This window comes from Schistocerca serialis, chromosome 11, assembly GCF_023864345.2.
Source record: "Schistocerca serialis cubense isolate TAMUIC-IGC-003099 chromosome 11, iqSchSeri2.2, whole genome shotgun sequence".
Taxonomy (NCBI): domain Eukaryota; kingdom Metazoa; phylum Arthropoda; class Insecta; order Orthoptera; family Acrididae; genus Schistocerca; species Schistocerca serialis.
The window spans coordinates 114,256,394-114,280,760 of NC_064648.1; the positions used below are offsets into that span (position 1 = coordinate 114,256,394).

The 24,367-nt window shown below is 42.5% G+C and overlaps 1 protein-coding gene across 1 annotated transcript in view; it reads right to left on the minus strand.

Moving 5' to 3' along the window:
• LOC126426514 (U4/U6 small nuclear ribonucleoprotein Prp31-like) overlaps nucleotides 1-23,046 on the minus strand; it is a 171,953-nt gene extending 148,907 nt beyond the window's left edge. The window contains exon 1 of the mRNA XM_050088419.1: nucleotides 22,870-23,046. Within this exon, the coding sequence (XP_049944376.1) occupies nucleotides 22,870-23,046 (177 nt within the window). The remainder of the gene's footprint in view (nucleotides 1-22,869) is intronic.
• Between the last annotated feature and the right edge of the window lie 1,321 nt (nucleotides 23,047-24,367).

Sequence of the window (24,367 nt, forward strand, 5' to 3'; positions counted from 1 at the left end):
GTACGTGTACCTCACCCCTCATGGTAATGTACATGTGCGTCAGTGAAAAAGACCAATAAAAAGGTGTTAGCATGTGGACGTAATGTGCTGTTCCAGTCTCTTCTGTACCTAAGGTCCATCACCGTTCCCTTTGGATCCCTACGCAATTCGGTGCTCTCCGATACACACGATCGAACAGCGGAGGAGTAGTGCTCAAGCGTCAACTTTAGGTTACAATATCTCCGGATGTAATTAACATTTTACAATGCAACAAACGGGACTGATTACGTATTTGTTTATATGTTCAGATGTGCTAACAAAACTAACGGGGTTCCATTTTAAAAAACGTAGGTTTGTGTTGAAAAACCTACTTCCGTGCATTTTTTTATGGTTTGTATTAACCAATTACACTAGCCCCTCTCCTCACGTTCGGTCTGTGGAATCGGTTCGTCAGTATTTGATGTGGTTTACGACGTATATGCAGCGGGAACGTTAGGTGACTCACCCTGTATACTAAGTATATACTATTATTTGGAGAAGCTGCCGCCAAACTTTACTTTTACATTCCGCTTAGTTGTCGTGGTTGAATACAGGTTTTCTTAAGGCTACATCTAATGCACAGCGGTTACAAGAAAGTATAGTTTCCTGCGTCATGCTATTGCTAGCTAGGTGAAATATTTTGTGGTAGCTATGTTTAAGATGAATGTATTTTTGAAAGTATTGTTCGCCAAATATTTGAATAAATCGTCAACTGTAGGTGTGCCTGCACATGTTATAGCATAATAGCTGTAGCTGCGTTAGTTTGCACTACAGACTTGGGCAGGTTAGGTGTAACTTTTGATCCTTCAAGGGGTGATGGTGGCCATGCGGTCCGGGTCTGTAGTAGCCGCGGCTCGCGAGCTACGGGCCAGCCAGGCTGGCCGAGGAGAGACGGAAGTGAGCGAGCTGGCGGTGGCGTTGGTGGGCCAACAGCCCGGGACGAGCCAGCACGGCTGCGCCGCGTGCCTCTGCCTCTGGCGCTCCGTTTCACGCAAATATGTTTACCTGCTCTCCTGGAATCAGTAGAAGAGCTGCAAGCAGAAATACACATCACGCTCTCTGCCGTAATGGCTCACTGGGAGAGGTCTACTAGGTGTGGCTAGAAAAAAACCGGACTAGTACTGGTGAAACAATAAAACGAATGCAATAAGGCTGAAAGTCGCGTGGCCTGTCACGTGACTCTCGCTCCGCCTACTGCTCGAGTTTCATCTGCCTCCTGCACTCAGTCTGCCCGTGGCGTCTGTTTTAAGTAGTTGACGTTTTGTCTGTGCGTCGGAAAATGTTGAGTGTACAGAAAGAACAGCGTGTTAACATCAAATTTTGTTTCAAACTAGGAAAATCTGCAAGTGAAACGTTTGTAATGTTACAACAAGCGTACGGCGATGATTGTTTATCGCGAACACAAGTGTTTGAGTGGTTTAAACGATTTAAAGATGGCCGCGAAGACACCAGTGATGACACTCGCACTGGCAGACCATTGTCAGCAAAAACTGATGCAAACATTGAAAAAATTGGTAAACTTGTTCGACAAGATCGCCGTTCAACAATCAGAGCAGTGTCTGAGTTAACAGGAGTTGACTTGTTGTCTTGTCGAACAAGTTTACCGATTTTTTTCAATGTTTGCATCAGTTTTTGCTGGCAATGGTCTGCCAGTGCGAGTGTCATCACTGGTGTCTTCGCGGCCATCTTTAAATCGTTTAAACCACTCAAACACTTGTGTTCGCGATAAAAAATCATCGCCGTACACTTGTTGTAACATTACAAACGTTTCACTTGCAGATTTTCCTAGTTTGAAACAAAATTTGATGTTAACACGCTGTTCTTTCTGTACACTCAACATTTTCCGACGCACAGACAAAACGTCAACTACTTAAAACAGACGCCACGGGCAGACTGAGTGCAGGAGGCAGATGAAACTCGAGCAGTAGGCGGAGCGAGAGTCAATTCACAGGCCACGCGACTTTCAGCCTTATTGCATTCGTTTTATTGTTTCACCAGTACTAGTCCGGTTTTTTTCTAGCCACACCTCGTATTCGAGGTAGAGTCAAAAAATGGTTCAAATGGCTCTGACCACTATGGGACTTAACATCTGAGGTCATCAGTCCCCTAGAAAAAGTATTTCTTCTGTTACCCATGGTTTCTTCGCAGCTACCTCCTTTGTACCTATGTCTTCCTTCCCAACTTCTGCGATGGCCCTTTTTAGAGATGTCCATTCCTCTTCAACTGTACTGCCTACTGCGCTATTCCTTATTGCTGTATCTATAGCGTTAGAGAACTTCAAACGTATCTCGTCATTCCTTAGTACTTCCGTATCCCACTTCTTTGCGTATTGATTCTTCCTGACTAATTTGAACTTCAGCCTACACTTCATCACTACTATATTGTGATCTGAGTCTATATCTGCTCCTGGGTACGCCTTACAATCCAGTATCTGATTTCGGAATCTCTGTCTGACCATGATGTAATCTAATTGAAATCTTCCCGTATCTCCCGGCCTTTTCCAAGTATACCTCCTCCTCTTGTGATTCTTGAACAGGGTATTCGCTATTACTAGCTGAAACTTGTTACAGAACTCAATTAGTCTCTCTCCTCTTTCATTCCTTGTCCCAAGCCCATATTCTCCTGTAACCTTTTCTTCTACTCCTTCCCCTACAACTGCATTCCAGTCACCCATGACTATTAGATTTTCGTCCCCCTTTACATACTGCATTACCCTTTCAATATCCTCATACACTTTCTCTATCTGTTCAACTTCAGCTTGTGACGTCGGCATGTATACCTGAACTATCGTTGTCGGTGTTGGCCTGCTGTCGATTCTAATTAGAACAACCCGGTCACTGAACTGTTCACAGTAACACACCCTCTGCCCTACCTTCCTATTCATAACGAATCCTACACCTGTTATACCATTTTCTGCTGCTGTTGATATTACCCGATACTCATCTGACCAGAAATCCTTGTCTTCCTTCCACTTCACTTCACTGACCCCTACTATATCTAGATTGAGCCTTTGCATTTCCCTTTTCAGATTTTCTAGTTTCCCGACCACGTTCAAGCTTCTGACATTCCACACCCCGACTCGTAGAACGTTATCCTTTCGTTGAGTATTCAATCTTTTTCTCATGGTAACCTCCCCATTAGCAGTCCCCTCCCAGAGATCATCATGACACTTCTTCAAATCCAGGCCACACGTCCTGTGGATACACGTTACGTGTCTTGCAGTGGTTTCCATTGCCTTCTGCATCCTCATGTCGTTGATCATTGCTGATTCATCCACCTTTAGGGGCAATTTCCCACCCCTAGGACAAGAGAGTGCCCTGAACCTTAATCCGCTCCTCCGCCCTTTTTGAGAAGGCCGTTGGCAGAATGAGGCTGACTTCTTATGCCGGAAGTCTTCGGCCGCCAATGCTGATTATTTATCAAAATTGAGGCAGTGGCGGGCATCGAACCCGGGACCGAAGACGTTTTGATTATGAATCAAAGACGCTACCCCTAGACCACAGATCTAGAACTTAGAACTACTTAAACCTAACTAACCTAAGAACATCACACACATCCATGCCCGAGGCAGAATTCGAACCTGCGACAGCACCGGTCGCGCGGTTCCAGACTGAAGCGCCTGGAACTGCTCGGCCACCCCGGCCGGCCGAGGTAGAGTCGTCGCTCTAATTGAGGAAGGAGGATGTTCCATCAGAGAAGCTGGCAGACGGTATGGCGGACCACATACCACTGCAACGAGATGGTGGAAGATCTGCCTTCAAAGAGGCACCACCAACAGGGCTCCTGGCTCAGGCAGGAAGAGAGTGATCTCACAGCAGGAAGACAGGGACCTAGTGTCTAGGAGCAGAGAAAAAAATGGTTTAAATGGCTCTGAGCACTATGGGACTTAACATCTGTGGTCATCAGTCCCCTAGAACTTAGAACTACTTAAACCTAACTAACCTAAGGACATCACACACGTCCATGCCCGAGGCAGGATTCGAACCTGCGACCGTAGCAGTCCCACGGTTCCGGACTGAGCGCCTAGAACCGCTAGACCACCGCGGCCGGCGTAGGAGCAGAGAAAATCCCTTTCTGAACGCGGAGCAGCTGCGGCGGGAGACCAACTTCCCCGGCTCCAGTGACACGATTCGCCGAAGGCTGGGGGACGCTGGACTGCATGCACGACGATCCGCCGTGAAACAAGAGCTCAGCGAAGACAAACCGGCTAGCATTTGCGGACCTCCATCTGAAGGCGTCGTGGGACAACGTAACTTTCACTGATGAGAAGGTGTTTTCCACCAATAACGACGGTCCACGAATCGTTTGCAGGCCGCAAGGGACTCGCCATCGACGCGAATATGTAACCACGACGAGAAGAAGTGGCCGGCTATCTGTTACCTGCTGGGGTTGGAATTCTGCGAGAGGGGCGGGAATTCTTCACAGGATAGAAGGAACTCTGGACAGCGCGCAGTATGCCCACATATTGGAAAATGAGATGCTTCCGTCAGTGCGAATGCTGTACGCAGAAGGGGACGTTACATTGGAAGAGGACCATTCTCCCATTCACAAGTCTGCGTTTGTTCAGCAGCGGCTCTCCACGATTGGCGACAACGTCATGGACTGGCCGCCATGGGCGGCTGATATGAACTCCATGGAAAACATGTGGGCTGAGGTCGCCAGAACATTAACAGAAAACTGGCCACGAAACCAACCAACTACTGCGGACGCTCTTCGGGACTGCGTCCAGGAAGCCTGGGAGGAAGTTGCTTCTTCAGGCTGTTACGTCCGACGGCTTATACATTCTATGCCAAGACGCGTGATAGAAGTACAAAATAATGAAGGATTCTGGATAAAATATTGGAGTTCTTAAAATGTTTTGTTATGTCTTCTTTTTCGTCATTTTTCCTCACTGGGAGCTTGTGGAAGATCGCGTGGCAACAGAAAAGATACAATATGGGTTAGCTTTCCTTTGAGTTGCCCTTTTAATTCAAGTAGGTTTCTTTTGAATATACAATTTGTTAAGTATTCTATTTTGATTTCATTTATACCCAGTCTACCTACTTACAAACTAATCAGCGTAGATAGACTCTGTCACAGTAGTTTTTGTTATTTCAAGTACGTCTATCTCTTCCCCTCCATCCATGAATACACCCTCCGTCCTCCACACAATACGCCAACGATTTCATATTATGTTTACTCGCCGCGCGGAATTAGCCGAGCGGTCTAGGGTGCTGCAGTCATGGACTGTGAGGCTGGTCCCGGCGGAGGTTCGAGACCTCCCTCGGGTATGGGTGTATATGTTTGTCCTTAGGATATTTTAGGTTAAGTAGTGTGTAAGCTTAGGGACTGATGACCTTAGCAGTTAAGTCCCATAAGATTTCACACACATTTGAACATTTATGTTTACTCGTTGTTAATATCTCTTCTATTCTCTCTCACATTCTCTCTCTCTGACACTATCGCCGCAAGTGCCCTTCTATTACACTCCCCCAAAACTTTGTAAACAAATCTAGCGGTTTCAAATGACGCTACATTTTCTCTTTTAATTGGTGCTGTCTTTACTCTCTATCATTCCTCTCACCACCTATGAAACCGTATTCTTTGATCTCCCCTTCCCTATAACCCATTCTTCGTTCTGAGAACAGTCCTTCCTTATCTTTCGGTCCTAAGATAAAACGACGACCTGTGGCACACATTTAAGTAAGCAATACTTTTCAAGCATTTCACGCTTATATTTTGCACTTCTGCACTTCTATTCATTCCCAGACCCCGCCCTCCTTCCTGTTACGCGTCCCTTGACATCTGCATCTACATCTAAATGAATACTCTGCAATTCATAGTTATGTGCTTGGCAGGTGGTTCTGTGGTCTGGTGGATTAATCTTTTATTGATGTGTAAAACGTGTAGGTTCACATTTCACGTCAGGTGTAGATTTTTCACACAAACAAGTAGCTCTCCTTCACTCCTAGTAACGCCAAGTGCAGAACGCCCGTGAGCTCCGTAGTTCAATATCCGCAGTAAAGATAACATCCCTTCGCTGCCGACTAGGCATTCTTTTGAGTTGTGACAGATGGAGAAACCCCGTAAGGCAGAGACTCTGTCACCAGCAAGCCGTCGTAAACTAGAAAACGTATTTCATTTAATGAACCAATGGCCATGTAAGTTCACAAGGCTCTTACTTTATTTGAAACTGAGACGTTGAAAATTGTGGTGCTGGACTGGGATTAGAATTGGATTTCACTGTGTTCCCGAAGACTGCAAACTCTTCTAGGCGTCCTCGAAAGGCACCTATCTGGTTTCGAATCCTGATCAGCACAAAATATTCCTTATTTCATTTCAAGCCCTAGCATGTGCACTCCGTACTACTGGTGAAAAATAGTTGCATTTTCAACGTCTCTTCGTGCGCTGTCAACTGTAACGTGTTCGTTTCAACTCACGGCCACATGATGAGCTTTTTATCACATCATTACAAGATCAAACGGTTCCTTACATCTTTTCAAGTTCAAACATTCCTCTCCATCCTACTGGTGTAAACGGATTTGGGTTTAACGTTGTGTTCGTTGCGATCACCAACGACGACATCTTGTGGATTCAACTTCTAGCCATCAGAGTATTTTCCATCACATCACTGAAAGTACAAACATGCCATTGCTAGCTATTATTGGAAAAGAATTTGATGGTTAAAGTTTCTTCAAGACCACGTGTGCGGGGTTTGATTTCGATTCAGCACAGAACTTTTCGTCGCTTGATGTCTAGCTAAACATGCGCCCACCTCGCTACTGGTGAACCAACAATAGCTATTTATCGTCTGTTCCTAGCTAGAAAACGACGGTGCTAGATGCTGGGTTCGAATCCCAGTCAGGCAAAAACAATTCTATCGTCAATTAAGGTTCCAGCATTTCGCTATTGGTGAAATCATTTGACATTTAACTTCTGATTTTATGCACAGTCGTGCTCAAAACTATCCGAACGACCTGAATTGCATTTCACCTGATTACCATGTGACCTACATAACGCAGCTGTCTAGCAGGTCCTCTAATCGCTCCTTGGTACAGTCGTTTGACTGTTGAAAATGGTTCCAACAGGTCACCACTAGAAAACACTGCTCTGTATCGCAATAACTCAGGATGTAAAGTAATACCACGATACTAAAATTATCAGGGAACACCTCATCACAGATAAGACTGTCCTTAAGGCTTGTAAGCTCACATTTATTGCAATAAATGACATACCCGAAATGTAAGCACTCTCATTATTACGTCACATAGGTATTGCACGTAGTAAGTTCGTCCTATTCATGATTTCCTCTTCAAAGTAACATACCATACTTGTTATTTAAAACAAAATGTCCTTAAAATTTACGTTATTCACGAGCAGCTAGTTGGGAATATGTATGAACTTCAAATGACACGATGAACCGCCTCGTTCTGCATATGGATTCAAACCCAGGTCATGCAGGCGAGGCCGTGGTGGCCGTGCAGTTCTAGGCACTTCAGTCCGGAACCGCGTGACTGCTACGGTCGCAGGTTCGAATCCTGCCTCGGGCATGGATGTGTGTGATGTCCTTAGGTTAGTTAGGTTTAAGTAGTTCTAGGTTCTAGGGGACTGATGACCTCAGATCTTGAGTCCCATAGTGCTCAGAGCCATTTGAACCAGTGATGCAGGCTAAGATTTCGTGGCTGACGGAAATTAACAGTCATCCCTGACTAGGCGTAAAGAGAGTGATATACCTCATTTTTGGACAGTATCAGTTAGCAAATATCAACTTTAAATTACATAACGTAACATTTTTAACGGGCGAGAATACCTACACAGCATCTATTGACCCAGTTAACGAACTACGAGAGATGTTAAATATTGCTTCTTCACAAGTAACTTACTTGAAATGCAGTGAGGTAAAGCTTTGTGTTGGACCTGGATTCGAACCCAGAACCTAATCGGATTATTATCGAAGCACAATCAACTTTGGCATATCGGATTTTCTCGGCAGTAGCTAGATGTATTAACTGAAATGACGAGACGAAACATTAATTTTTTTCCTTCTCAGGACTCCAACCCGGCGCATATCGCTGTTATATTCTAGAGAAAAGGAACGTTAAGTATGGGTTTGTTACACCAGCAGCGACATGTGAGCATGTTTGAACTAGAAATAATATGACAAAGAGTTCAGTGCTGACTAGGAATCGAACCCCACACATATCTTTGTTGACTACACACAAAGAGATGACACTTACCGAATTTTTCTCCACCAGCAACTCGGAATAACATCCTTGAACTTACAGTGACCTCGCAAATAGTTCTGTGTCTCACTGGGAGTCAAAAACGTCAGATATCGTTAGTGTTGACAACGAATGAAAATGCATTAAAAATAATAATTATTATCCACCAGCAGATAGGTGTTTTCATGCTAGAGCTTGATAATACATAGTGAAAAGTTTAGCGCTGGGCCAGGATTCCAACCCATTCATGCGCAATATGTGGAGATGTTGAGGAATCTGCAGTTTTGAACAAACAACAAGTTGTAGTCGAGCTGTATTGTCACGAAGGGATCAAATTCCGCGTTAAGGGCGGTCTGAGTTGCATTCCCAGTTCAGAACCAATTTTATCGACATACTGAACCTCAAATAAAAGACGGAATAAGTGTCCTGTGGCCATACACAGGGTTTGTATCGTCACTAGAAATAAATAACTGGTATAAGAAAGGTTACTGGTGATAAGAGTTTCTACATGTCGCCACTCCTTACTTTATTGTGGTTCCACCTAACGTCTACTTGGTAGAGAAGGAATATCATGTTTAATGCGATTTTGAGACCACAATGCCATTATACCTCCTACACTTGGCGTAGCCAGAAGAGAATAGAATCTGCCTCTCCCTATTGGCATTATACCTCCTACACTTGGCGTAGCCAGAAGAGAATAGAATCTGCCTCTCCCTATAAAAAAAATATCGTCAGAAGTTGGAATCGAACCGAGACCATGATCATATGAAACTATCATCCGTCCAACAGACCACCAAACCCTCATCTCTACGACCCATTTCTCTATCATAACACCGTTGAGGCACACAAGATGAGAATTCTGACACACAGGCTCCCTGTAGTGGTTTGCAGGATGCTCAGCACATTCATTTACTTGGTTGACCGAATCGCCATGAACTAGCTTCCGTAGCTACCCAGTGCATACATTCGACTCTATTTTATAATCACCGAAATAAAATAACATAACTGCCACCTACACAGAACTGCCAACAGTGTAGGATGCAGAAATTTAAATAGGAAGTATCCTTTCCATTTGAGCTACTCTATTGCACTAACTGTTTGTTAAAGCCATCGTGCAGTGCAAAAGAGATGCTGTAACTGTCTGTCTCTCAGAAGTCTAGATCCGGCCATTGCATTATCTCACAGCACTGTGGAATGCCGAAGTTCTGGAGGAACTGTTGTTCACTTCCAGAGGTGTTGCAGCTACGTCACAGCTAGTAGCGTAACGGTAAGCGTCGCGCACTGTTGATAAGACATTGCATGTTCTATGACATTCGTTACTACATTTTTTTTAAACGCAATTCTGCTGTCTGCTGAAGTTAACAATTTAATAGAGCTTTGAACATAATTCTCTTCACTTCTCAACCCAAGATAGTCGCATGTGGAAAAAAAGGCTATCTTCTGCGTCATTTTGTTCTTTTCAGTTTTAATAGGCGGCCAGGCAGCAGATGCGCTCGAAGCTTTTGTATTATGTATGGGGAGAGTGCATCATGCTAAAATAGTCAGAAAAGTATTTTCTACATTAGCTGTCGTCTGGTAGTGACATTTTATTTTTCTTCAAACCTTGTTTGACAGCTTTAACTCAGAACAAGTTTTCTACATGCATGTAATTAATAAACTGCATGTGCATTGTCAGACTGTTATAGATAACATCAGAGAATTCGCATATATCGTTGATGATTAATTTCTCTCCCATGTTTTGTGTTGTTTTAACAACACTAAAAGAAACCTTACGAAAACTGTGTACTGTATTGTAAGAAATGAAATAAAACTACCCACGATAACCTTACGACAGAAGTAAGTCTGTTTTAACAAAACTGAGTATCTGTACACAGTCGTGCCTCTATCAGCACGAATTAGTAAAACACTACTCACTTAGATTTCGATTGGGTCTGTGTTTAAATGGTATGCTTTGTCATACTCAAGAGGTATGCAAATGTGGCATTTCATAAATAAAGTTACTTATTCCTAGAAACCCAAAATTTGCTTGTCAGCAACGGAAAGAGGCGTTACCTGTTGTGCAGCATTGTAATGTTTTCACCATTGCACTATGAGCTGAAAGTATTTTCTTACGATTTGCTTATCGATGTTTGGTCTGACTGCTTGCAGCTCTTACACAGAAGGGATAAAAACGTTACATTGAGCGAGGCTGGAACCGCGAACCATAACAGTCGCGTTTCCACAGGTCAGCATGTCAACACAGAGCTAGCGGATAGATATGCTCTGCGTCTTCCTCTTACGAGGCCAATAGTGGCTAGAACTCGTAAACCGCTATTTGCAGGACGAGATTAGTTGCGCTTGCCACGTTCATGACTTTGCTGGGCTGAAAACCGTAAATTTACAATCTTCTGTTACACCTCCAGCGATAACAACTCAGGTTATTCAATGGAAATGACACGAGAAATCAAGTGAACTTTGTGGCTTAATTCCGTGCACACCAGGAAGTAACTCGTCGATCACAGAGTTGCCAAACATACCTTGCGTTGTTGCCAAATCTCAGTTACATTACCAGCAGGAAGAAGACGAACCAATGTGATCCTACAGCGGGCTGGGAAGTGAACATAGCTGGTGTCTCAAAGACGCGGCTGCCACGGCCTGGAATACGTAATGCGTCTGATTCGCATTTTTGTAACTAGGTTTAGGGACTGCAGCTTAGTTACTAATAATACTCAGAACTGACTGCTACTAAGCATCATAAATCAGTAACTCTCACAGTTGTTTTTATATTTCTTTTGTAACTGTACTCAAAACTAAGAATCTCATTCACGGACGTTTTCGTGCATCACCGATAGTCGAGCACAACAAACAAATAAAAATAAAAAGAGAATATGTGTGTGTGTGTGTGTGTGTGTGTGTATCAGAGAGAGAGAGAGAGATAGGGGGGGGGGGGGGTAAAAAACTGTTGTAAAGGAATTTAAAGCTGGTATGTAAAGAAATCTTTCATTAAAATGACTCGTTCCACATCATTACGAAATGTCGTATTCATAATCTATGGACCAAGTATTAATCAAATCTAATCTAATCATATCATATTGCTGACATCCATGAAGAGTCATGAAGTACCGAAATTTTCGCCTATATCAGTAACCAAATCTAAATTTGAAAATAAAAGACGACAGTTTTTGTAATAAACCGGGACTCCTATCAAGACCCTTTCATCCCTGTTAACTAACCATGAAAGATGTCTGATATACCTCAATTCAGAAGCAACGGAGTGTGTATGAATTTAAAGATGAAGCGCATGATGTGAAGTTCTGCGACGGAGATACGAACCCAAGACGTGATCGGATTGTTAACTAATTAAAATCAAATGTTACGTATCGGTTTTTCTTGCCAGCTGCTAGGTGTTTCATCTAAAATAAGGACACAAATTTTTGCGCCTGAGCGACAATCGAACCGCACTCCTATCGTTCTTCTTTATTGTCCACGAATATTGTTTAAGTATCAATTGCTTACTCACCAACAGTGAGATGTGTGCGTGTTTGTCCAGAAGTTGTTGGCAACATGAACAGACATTAAAAATGCATCTTAATTTTCACTAGCAGGCCGGTGTGCACGTGGTAGAGCTTGAAATGAAATTATGAATATTTTTTGTACTGGATCAGGATTCGGACCCACATATTTACCTTTGGAGGAGACCTTGGGAAAAGGAATGAAATGATTGAACTATACTGTTCCGAGAGATTCAGATCCTCGACCGAGGAGATACGAATTCGAATCACAGTCCAGCATCAAATTTTTCAACGTCTCGAGTTCAATCAAGTACAAGTAAAATATGAGCCCTGTTCCTTTAGACGGCTATCAGTTCATCAAATAAAATAACATTTTCTAATGTAAGTAAGTTTACTGGTGACAGTATTTCTGTTTACCCTGACCTCTACCTATATCATTTTCCAACGTAAACCGGCTCTGCCCAGTTTGGAATGAAGGAACGTGATGTTTAATGCGGATTCCGGATTACAACGTCTTTCTCTTGAGGTTACCAGAGGTAAAGTAAATCTGTTTGTGCCTCTTAAAAGTAAATGCCTGAACCCACGCATTTCACTTGTGATAGTTCGTTCCACCAGACCATTGTGGCCTCATTTCCCATCCCCAGGAGTGTGCTGTAATGGATGATGTGCTTAGCTTACTAAACTAGTCACGGTGGGAGAAAACGCGAGTCTATTAAATGGTTAAGTAGAAGCAAGCTTCTGACGTGGAGATTATGCTATTCTCATGTCAGCAGGATGTGAAGACTTTTCTGGGCGTCATAGCCTTCATTTGAAGCCATTTTGAAATTTTCACTAATTCAGGAAGTTTCTTAGTTCCAGGAAATCCTCTGTGAGGTGTGAAGTTACCGGATAATTCGATTATCACTGTCATTATTACTGTCATTTTCTTCATACCGCTGCTAGAACACATGTGCTTGAAGATGATTTAAGTCCTTTTGGTCATTATAGAGGTAGTTGCCCGAGAACAAGTTCTTTCCCTGTCTACGGAACGCTTTTCATGTTAATATCGAACATCAGCAATTACTCGTAGATCACATTAAAACTAAAGTAATTGATGAAGACGTTACTTGATAACGAAAACGCGCTGCCTTTCTTCATTTACTTACGCCTATAAATGGTTGTCGAATATTGCCAAACCAAAAGCCAAGGGATCTTACTGCCTTCCAATATACGTCGCTGTCGGTTCTTCCATATGATTTGGTCAACGTGACCTGTTTCAAGTTGTGTGTGACACAGAATGTTTTAGAAAATCAATTGTTTTCCTTTGCAATAAACAGAAAGATTTTCATTCTAAGCTATCCAAGTCCAAAATTTTCGCAATATTAGTTCAAATTTAATATTCGCTTCCCTAATGTAAGGAAAGTATTTCACAGTTGCAAAACCCGCATCCGACTCACTGCCCTTACACTTAGTCGCTGGCCATAAATTCTAGCTCAAAGTGACGCCAGTTTAAGTAACCTAATGTAGCGAAGACTGTTTGCCAGTGCTCTTTCTCACCGGAAAATATGCAATTCACTCACTGGGCTCCATAAGTATACTGTAACTGTAATTTCTGTGTGTATGCAACGCATACGGATTGTAGAATTTAATGGTGCTCTCTCTTCCACTTCTGTGTACAATATGACTGACCTAAACGGACCCTTTATCATTACAGCCCCTGGGTGCTGCAACATCATATTGACAGCAGTAATGTGCTTATACTGAGAATCTCACTGTTCATTTTACCTGATTTTGCAATCATTTAAATAAAACAACATGACCTTCCAGTGGGAGACATTTCGTCCCCCTTTTCCTTCTGTGAAATTTGTCAGTAAGCTTTTTGCCTTCGAACCAGCGAAATGTGGCAGAGTACGGCTGGTAAACGATTTACAAACCACGATTTAGTGCCGTTAACACGATTTCTTTAAACATTGGTGTAGCTGAAAGAATTTAGTTTCTTCTTAAATCGTCTTATGCAGCAACGTTCACAGATATCTCAAATAGGAAAAGCTCTTTATCCAGGTACGAAGGTTGTAAAACAAACTTCCCACAGTTTGTGCCAGGTTGGTCTTTTCGTCTGATAGCACTGCGTAAGTATTTTGTGTAAGAGGTATTAAAGTAGTGTTCCTGTAGCTGTGGGAATCATAGGTAGAAAAAGAGTTTCACACCAATGGGTACAGTACTGATAAATATTCAAAATGATTATCAACCTAAGTCTGAGTTGATCCACAAACTGAGGCATGTTTACAATATTGAAGCTGGACTAGGTATCCTCGTCTTCCTTGAGCGGGCATTGGAAGGCGTTTACACACACGTATACGAGGGTAATCCCAAAGGTAAGGTCTCCTAAGGGACACGCAACTGCCAACGCAGGCACAAACGAGAGATCCTTAATTTTAATGGCAAGCAGAAACCACAGTGTTGGCTGCATGGTGGCAAGGTGATAAAGAGCAAGACTCTCGATACGAAGGTCTCAGGTTCGATCCCTCACCAGTCTCACGATTTTTATGTGCCGTTTTACACATATTCCCCCTGGGGCAGTGTTTCTTGAAGTGAAAAATGCCGAGTTGCACTGTGGTCCGAAAGCCGCGTTAAACTGTAGGTTCCCCTATTAACTGGCTAGGTAAGTCAACTCAAAGGTCGGATGAAAGCAACAGCATACCACTTCCAACAAGATCGTGGCTATTAAAGCACTGTGGTGTCCAAACCACTCTTGCGACTGATGACTGGTTTACTTTCTATGGGTTCCAAAACTAATGATATTCGGGTTATTAACATTTTTGTGTTTTCATGCTGTAGCTTTGATACCAGTAAACGTAAGTAACCGGCCGAGCACTGTCACCGTTCGAGTCGTCAAGGTGGCAGACGACGATGCTGTCGACCCCAGTTACAATTTTGGTCATGGCTATGCTTCAGTCGAATACCTCTATGGGCCTTTCTGCGTATTTCAAGATATACTTTTATACACTTGGTACGCTTCCAAATTGATATCTGATAGAGCTGTATTTAGAAACACGAATCAGATATGTTTTCCGTGCAATATATCGGACAACACGTCAGTGCAGCGAGATTTCGTTTATGTGTTGCACATGGTGCAAGAAATATTTGTGTTTTGATTGCTTCTGTGATAGGTTTCACCCCACTGAATGCGAGCAAGCTCACGAATAGACTGTCAATAACTGGAATTATGCAATAACGCACTTAAAAGTTGTATTTTTGCATTAAGTATCCCGATGGAAATAACTGTAAACAGGTTATATGCCTACTTGCGTATTATCGCGCTTCTCGATGCTCTCCTCAAAAAATTAAAATTAAAATAAAAAAAAGAGACAGAGACAGAGAGAGAAAACAGAAAAGTATTTCAAATAGCATCTCAGTGACGCCATGTTCGTCTCGTGATGTAAAGCAAGGATAGTTGGTAGGTAATACCTCGTTGTACTAGCGATATGTATGGCTATGGGGTTCTTTGTTTTCTCTCTGCAAAGAACTAGAACAGAATTCAGTAACAAAGTGGTAAGAACACCTACTCAGTACACCAATTAGACACTCAGCCATTCTTGGTTATTTTGTTAATCGTCTGTAATGCAGTAAACATCCTTGATTATTGATTTGTAATTGCTACCATTGTTATTGTTATTCGTCACCCCACAACAGCTTTCCTATCACTCATTGCCGCCGATGCACTAACGATTGGTTCAGGATGAATGGAATGTGGGATGTTTCGTCACGAAGAATATACACATTCATCTCGGCGTCTTGTGTCAGGGTAATATGAAAATCTCAATAAGAAAAGACGACAGTAACACCCAACTATTTCTGTCCACTTAACACCATGACGACAGACAAATTGGCGTCTCACTGTATTTTGATTATAATTCGTTAGCCTTTTTGCGACCTCATTTTAATACCTCGTGGGAGCAGGGATAATATTTTGCTTTTTGAACACACAAAGATAGTAGATGGAAGGATACAAAGAAAAAATCCGACTGATGGGTGTTTATCCAGTTCATCATAAGAAGACTAAACAAGAGGGAAACATTACGAAAGCAATGAATACGCTGGTTAGTATACATTATTTGTATAGATTTGAAGATGAAAAAGCGCAGATCTGCACAGTGCCCGCATCTGCACTTTAGTTTCTGTCTTAATGGGCGTAATTTTTAGTTTCTTCTCTTCTGAATTATCAAATGACTTGATTATTACGTGGTACAGAATAATTAGGTAACTGTGTTTCTTACAGCTTCCATTCGCACCAACATTTTTCTACATTCTCGTGCAATTCATGAAATTCTACTTCAATGATCACAAGACTGCACATTGATGCAATCGATTTCGAGGTGCAAAGTGTTTGTTATCTTACTTTTCGTGACAGGTTGGCAAAGTTGATTTCCAAAGACTTTTTATTGTACTGAAATAATCTTTTGTAACAAAGTAACAAGGTAAGTGTTTCATTCGTATATATTTTGTGGGAAACTGTAATAGTGATGGAAGATGCACACCGGAATGTTTGACACAACTGGTAGGAGAAAACGCTGCATATTAACCAAACCCCGCGCCTCCTCTCCGTATCCTGCTATGACGCGAGCGCGGGATTCTCCTCCTATAACGCTACAGAGCTGCTCCTAGCACAGCTGAGAATTGGCAACATCGTCACAAACATTTGGCAACACTGTGACAGTGCAATCACTTTCGCGTGTGGTACTGAACTGACTCGCTAAATTCACTTGATATTCCCTTTCCATTTGAATGACTCGTGGTATGTAATCCTCACGTAAACTAAGACACTGAGACAGAAATTTCAATTTTTTGGCTAATGAAATGCTATTCTTCACATAAGTGACAACTTTTAATATCTTTCACGAAGCATTATGAGGCTGATCGACCAATACCATGACGAGAGTGGGGTGCTGGCAGCAGTATGTCCGTAGCTCCGTGGTACCGCCCGTGTCTCGTGTTCCAACGGTTAAGAAAATCGTCGGTTCTAACCGTGGTAGGGGCAGGGCGTGCGAGTTTCTTTTGTGTATTATTTCATGGAGCTGCGAATTCCCAGGAAAAATTAAGTAACAAAATCAGAAGAAAACCTTTACATATCAAATCCTCTTGGCAGCTCGACTCAGTAAGTTGTGTTAATGGTCGTAGATCTCGGCTTTCTGACTGCCAAGCTGCTATACAATACAAGCATCTCTGAAGAAATTCGAATCGACCGTCAACGATACGAAATTCAATAATGTTGTTCACTTACGACTCCCATGCCAGGATGATAAGTATGAAGGAAATAAATTGATTAGCAAATCACAAGAAAATACTTTCAGCTCAAAGTGCAATGTTGAAAACCTTACAATGCTGCACAACAGGTGACGCTTCTTTCCGCTGCTGACAACCAAATTTTGGGTTTCTAGGAATAAGTAACTTTATTTATGAAATGCCACATTTGCATACCTGTTGAGTATGACACAGCATACCATTTAAACACAGACCCAAACGAAATCTAGGTGAGTAGTATTTTACTAATTCGTACAGATAGAGGCACGCTTGTGTACAGATACTCAGTTTTGTTAAAACAGATTTACTTCTGTCGTAAGGTTATCGTGGGTAGTTTTATTTCATTTCTTACAATACAGTGCACAGTTTTCGTAAGGTTTCTTTTAGTGTTGCTAAAACAACACTAAACATGAGAGAGAAATTAATCATCAATGATATATGCGAATTCTCTGATGTTATCTATAACAGTCTGACAATGCACATGCAGTTTATTAATTACATGCATGTAGAAAACTTGTTCTGAGTTAAAGCTGTCAAACAAGGTTTGAAGAAAAATAAAATGCCACTACCAGACGACAGCTAATGTAGAAAATACTTTTCTGACTATTTTAGCATGATGCACTCTCCCCATACATAATACAAAAGCTTCGAGCGCATCTGCTGCCTGGCCGTCTATTAAACCTGAAAAGAACAAAATGACGCAGAAGTTAGCCTTTTTTTCCACATGCGACTATCTTGGGTTGAGAAGTGAAGAGAATTATGTTCAAAGCTCTATTAAATTGTTAACTTCAGCAGACAGCAGAATTGCGTTTAAAAAAAATGTAGTAGCGAATGTTATACAACAGGCAATGTCTTATCAACAGTCCGCGACGCTTACCGTTACGCTACTAGCTGTGACGTAGCTGCAACACCTCAGGAAGTGAACAACAGTTCCTCCAGAACTTCGGCATTCCACAGTGCTGTGAGATAATGCATATGGCCGGATCTAGACTTCTGAGAGACAGACAGTTACAGCATTTCTTTTGCACTGCACGATTGTTTCAACAAACAGATAGTGCAATAGAGTAGCTCAAATGGAAAGGAATACTTCCTCTTTAAATTTCTGCATCCTACGCTGTTGGCAGTTCTGTGTAGGTGGCAGTTATGTTATTTTATTTCGGTGATTACAAAATAGAGTCGAATGTATGCACTGGGTAGCTAAGGAAGCTAGTTCATGGCGATTCGGTCAACCAAGTAAAAGAATGTGCTGAACATCCTGCAAACCACTACAGGGAGCCTGTGTTCCAGAATTCTCATCTTGTGTGCCTCAACGGTGTTATGATAGAGAAATGAGTCGTAGAGATGAGGGTTTGGTGGTCTATTGGACGGATGATAGTTTCATATGATCATGCGCTCGGTTCGATTCCAACTTCTGGCGATATTTTTTTTTATAGGGAGAGGCAGATTCTATTCTCTTCTGGCTACGCCAAGTGTAGGAGGTATAATGGCATTGTGGTCTGAAAATCGCATTAAACATGATATTCCTTCTCTACCAAGCAGACGTTAGGTGGAACCACAATAAAGTAAGGAGTGGCGACATGTAGAAACTCTATCACCAGTAACCTTTCTTATACCAGTTATTTATTTCTAGTGACGATACAAACCATGTGTATGGTCACAGGACACTTATTCCGTCTTTTATTTGAGCTTCTGTATGTCGATAAAATTGATTCTGAACTGGGAATGCAACTCAGACCGCCGTTAACGCGGAATTTGATCCCTTCGTGACAATACAGCTCGACTACAACTTGTTGTTTGTTCAAAACTGCAGATTCCTCAACATCTCCACATATTGCGCATGAATGGGTTGGAATCCTGGCCCAGCGCTAAACTTTTCACTATGTATTATCAAGCTCTAGCATGAGAACACCTATCTGCTGGTGGATAATAATTATTATTTTTAATGAATTTTCATTTGTTGTCAACACTAACGATATCTGACGTTTTTGACTCCCAGTGAGACACAGAACTATTTGCGAGGTCACTGTAAGTTCAAGGATGTTATTCCGAGTTGCTGGTGGGGAAAAATTCGGTAAGTGTCGTCTCTTTGTGTGTAGTCAACAAAGATATGTGTGGGGTTCGATTCCTAGTCAGCACTGAACTCTTTGTCATATTATTTCTAGTTCAAACATGCTCACATGTCGCTGCTGGTGTAACAAACCCATACTTAACGTTCCTTTTCTCTAGAATATAACAGCGATATGCGCCGGGTTGGAGTCCTGAGAAGGAAAAAATTAATGTTTCGTCTCGCCATTTCAGTTAATACATCTAGCTACTGCCGAGAAAATCCGCTTTGTCAAAGTTGATTGTGCTTCGATAACAATCCGATTAGGTTCTGGGGTCGAATCCAGGTCCAACACAAAGCTTTACCTCACTGCATTTCAAGTAAGTTATTTGTGAAGAAGCAATATTTAACATCTCTCGTAGTTCGTTAACAGGGAGAATAGATGCTGGGTAGGAATTCGCGACCGTTAAAAATGTTACGTTATATAATTTAAAGTTGATATTTGCTAACTGATACTGTCCAAAAATGAGGTATATCACTCTCTTTATGCCTAGTCAGGGATGACTGTTAATTTCCGTCAGCCACGAAATCTTAGCCTGCATCATTGGTTCAAATGGCTCTGAGCACTATGGGACTCAACATCTGAGGTCATCAGTCCCCTAGAACCTAGAACTACTTAAACCTAACGAACCTAAGGACATCACACACATCCATGCCCGAGGCAGGATTCGAACCTGCGACCGTAGCAGTCACGCGGTTCTGGACTGAAGTGCCTAGAACTGCACGGCCACCACGGCCTATCCTGCATGACCTGGGTTTGAATCCGTATGCAGAACGAGGCGGTTCGTCGTGTCATTTGAAGTTCATACATATTCTCAACTAGATGCTCGTGAATAACGTAAATTTTTAATGACATTTTGTGTTAAATAACAAGTATAGTATGCTACTTTGAAGAGGAAATTATGAATACGACGAACTTACGTGCATTACCTATCTGACGTAATAGTAAGAGTGCTATATTGTAATAAATGTGAGCTTACAAGCCTTAAGGACAGTCTTATCTGTGATGAGGTGTTCCCTGATATTTCTAGTATCGTGGTATTACTTTACATCCTGAGTTATTGCGATACAGAGCAGTGTTTTCTAGTGGTGACTTGTTGGAACCATTTTCAACATTCAAACGACTGTACCAAGGAGCGATTAGAGGACCTGCTAGACAGCTGCGTTATGTGGGTTGCATGGGAATCAGGCGAAATGCAATCCAGGTCGTTCGGATACTTTTGAGCATGACTGTACTTCCTTAACAATCCGATTAGGTGCTGGGTTCGCATCCCTGTCACAAGCTTTATATGATGGCGTTTCAATTTTAAACATGAGCATACCTTGTTCCCTGTGAATGACACCATATTAAACGTCGTTGGGGGTAGTTCCCAGGACGGTAACTGTTATGACAGGATTCCCAGTTCAGTACAAACATTTTCATCATTTATTTTCAGGATCTGAATTGATAACTGATACTGGTGCAAACGTCTATACTTCACGCCTCTTTATGCCTAGTGATCCGGTTTCAATAAGGCACAAACAAAGCTTAGATTAGTTAGCAATGGCTATAGGTGCTGTGTTTGAATCCAGGTCCAGAACGACGACGTTGGTCATGTCATTTAAAGTTCAAATTTGTGTACACGTAGCTGTTTATGTGTTACGAGAACAATGATATTACTGGTGATTCGCTGTTAATGTTTCCTGAGAGTGCTTGTTGCCGTTAATCGCGTTTTTCTACTGGTTCGTCCAATAACCAGTTTCCAGAGCCACTCGCCGTTGAGCGACCTTCAGCACGTGGATGGAAAACCTTTTAGAGAGCGAAAAACTTTTTTCCAATTGCCCTACAGATTTGTAAGTCCATATATTGTGTCAAGTATTTAATTTTGACTAAGTATTACTGTATGATATATGTAAAATAAACCGTTTTTTCAGAACTTTTGGAATGTCACTTGTTGTAATTAAGGTTAGTTTATGAGTGTTATGGGGTGTCTCATTGCTAAGAACGTGTTTTCTAGTATGTTTTGTATGACGATATTAGTTGACGCTTAGACTGACTGGCATGAAGACCTTTGGTCTCTTTGTAGTCTCTTGCGGTACCCATTGTGTGTAGTATGTACCCCATGGGGTTTTGGTGTTTAGAGGACCTGCAACACAGCTATGTTATGTGGGTTCTATTCGGCAGTGACCCACTTTTTTTGCTGTCAAGTGTACATGTAGGTGTTCTAAACCAACAATGCCCAGGAGAGCAGTGTGTTGACACCACGCCCCTCCATATGGGATCCAAATGACACTATTAGTTGATGGTTGACATGGCTGTCGGCCGTTCCCAGTTGACCCGTCTGTGACCACAACAGCAGTCCTAACAATGGAGGACTGAGACAATTGCAATCAACTAGGTTACAACATAATTACAAATAAAACATGCTGATTTCCCTTCCACAGATCTATGTGAAAAGTGCTTCTGGATGTACGATAACTCAAAAAGTCTTACAAATAATTTAATTAAAGAGGTAATAACAAACTTGTCACTAAACATGTAAATATACAGTACATTGAGATGTATACTATGAATCTTAGGATATGCCGTGCGGTCTAGGGCACCTTGCTACGGTTCACTCCCCCGGTAAGATGTTTGAGTCCTCCGTTGGGCATGGGTGTGTATGTTGTCCTTAGCGTAAGTTAGTTTCAGTTAGATTAAGTAGTATGTAAGCCTAGGAACAGATGACCTCAGCAGTTTGGGCCGGAGGAACTCACCACAAAAAATCTTGGGATATGAATAGTCTAATGAGGACACAGAAAGTAATGTGCAGTAGCAAGAATGAGATCAATAATAAAATTATTATCAAAAAAGGGTTCAAGTGACTCTGAGCACTATGGGACGTAACATCTGATATCATCAGTCCGCTAGACTTAAAATTACTTAAACGTAACTAACCTAAGGACATCACACACATCCATGCCTGAAGCAGGATTCGAACCTACGACCGTAGCAGCAGCTCGGTTCCAGACTGAAGCCCCTAGAGCCGCTCGGCCACAATGGCCGGCATTAATATCAAAATTGGAGACAACGTAGTAAAAGCTTTAGAGGAATTCTGCTACTTTGCAAGCAAAATAATGTGTGATGGATGAAGCAAGGAAGACGTAAAAAGCCGATTATCATAGGCTAACAGGGGATTCTGTCGATTATTATTAAAGTCTATTATTGTCAAACATATACCTTAATCTGAAGAAGAAATTTCTGAGAAAGTACGTTTGGAACACAGCATTGTAGGTAGTGAAACATAGGTTGTGGAAAAATCGGAAAAGAAGAGAATCGAAGCATTTGAGATCTGGTGCTACAGAAGAATCTTGAAAATTGTGTGGATCGATTAAGGTACGGAATGAGGAGGTTCTCCAGAGAATTGACGAGAAAGAAGGAACACGAGAACAGGAGATCTGTTAAGACATCAGGTAGTAACTTTCATGGTACTACAGGGAGCTGTAGAGGGTAAAAAGTGTAGAGGAAGACAGAGATTGGAATACATCCAACAAATAATTGAGGGCGCAGGTTGCAAGTACTACTCTGAGATGAAGGGGTTGGTGGAAGAGAGGAATTAGTTGTGAGCCACCTAAAACCAGTCATATGACAGATCATACAAAGAAAGGGTTTTGTAGCAACACGTCATCAAACGATAAATGAGTTTGCAAATTTTTTTTCTATACATACTTATTTTCATGAGCCTATGCAGGAGGATCTGTGGCCAGCCTGTTTGACATGTTTACGCAGTGTGGCAGCAGTGCAGAACGCACTCACCTTAGCAAGCAGGTCTCCCAACCTCTCGGAGCCCCATATCCTCACGACATCGGCCACCCTCCCGGGGGGGTTGGCGGAGGGCAGGGAGGAGCCGCTGTTGTCGTCCTCTGCAGAGAACACGAGGCGCGCCTCCAGCCGCAGGTCTGGGTCCGCCGCCAGCTCCTCTGCCAGAGACATGGCGCGCAGACGTTATCTCTGACCAGAGAGAGTACTAATGCTGCAAGCTCCCTGTTGAGAAAAACGATACCATCACATTTACACATGCCGATACGTACTGGGTGATCAAAAAGTCAGCACAAATTTGAAAACTGAATAAATCACGGAATAATGTAGACAGAGAGGTACAAATTGACATACATGCTTGGAATGACATGGGGATTTATTAGAACCAAAAAAATACAAACGATCAAAGAATGTCCGACAGATGGCGCTTCATCCGATCAGAATAGCAATGATTACCATAACAAAGTAAGACAAAGCAAACATGATGTTCTTTACAGAAAATGCTCAATATGTCCACCATCATTCCTCAACAATAGCTGTAGTCGAGGAATAATGTTGTGAACAGCACTCTAAAGCATGTCCGGAGTTATGGTGAGGCATTGGCGTCGGATGTTGTCTTTCAGCATCCCTAGAGATGTCGGTCGATCACGATACACTTGCGACTTCAGGTAACCAATAATCGCACGGACTGAGGCCTGGGGACCTGGGAGGCCAAGCATGACGAAAGTGGCGGCTGAGCACACGATCATCACCAAACGACGAGCGCAAGAGATCTTTCACGCGTCTAGCAATACGGGGTGGAGCGCCATCCTGCATAAACATCGTACGTTCCAGCAGGTGTTTATCAGCCAGGCTGGGGATGATGCGATTCTGTAACATATCGGTGTACCTCTTACCCGTCACGGTAGCAGTTACAAAACCAGAATCACGCATTTCCTCGAAGAAAAAAGGCCCGATAACGGTAGATGTGGTAAATCCAACCTATACCGTGACATTCTGGTCGTGCAATGGAGTTTCCACGACAGTTCTAGGATTTTCGGTAGCCCAAATTCTGCAGTTGTGGGTGTTGATAGACCCTCGGAGCGTGAAATGAGCTTCGTGGGTCCACAACACGTTACTCAACCAATCGTCATCTTCCGCCATCTTTTGAAACGCCCACACCACAAATGCCCTCCGCTTCACTAAATCGCCAGGTAACAGTTCACGATGCCGATGGATTCTGTACGGATAGCATCAGAGGGTACGCCTCAGTGCCAACCAAACAGTAGTGTATGGAATGCCGGTGCGACGTGCGACTGCACGAGCGCTGACTTCCCGTGCATAGACGAACCCGCTACAAATCGTCTATCGCCTAAACAACCCGTGGCTTCGATCTTCGAAATCATTCTCGCCACTGTTGCATTTGTCAACGGACCTTTACCCGTTCGAATCCCCTACCTATGGCGATAGGATCGTATCGCTGAAGTAGCACATTTCCCATTCTGATAATACAGCT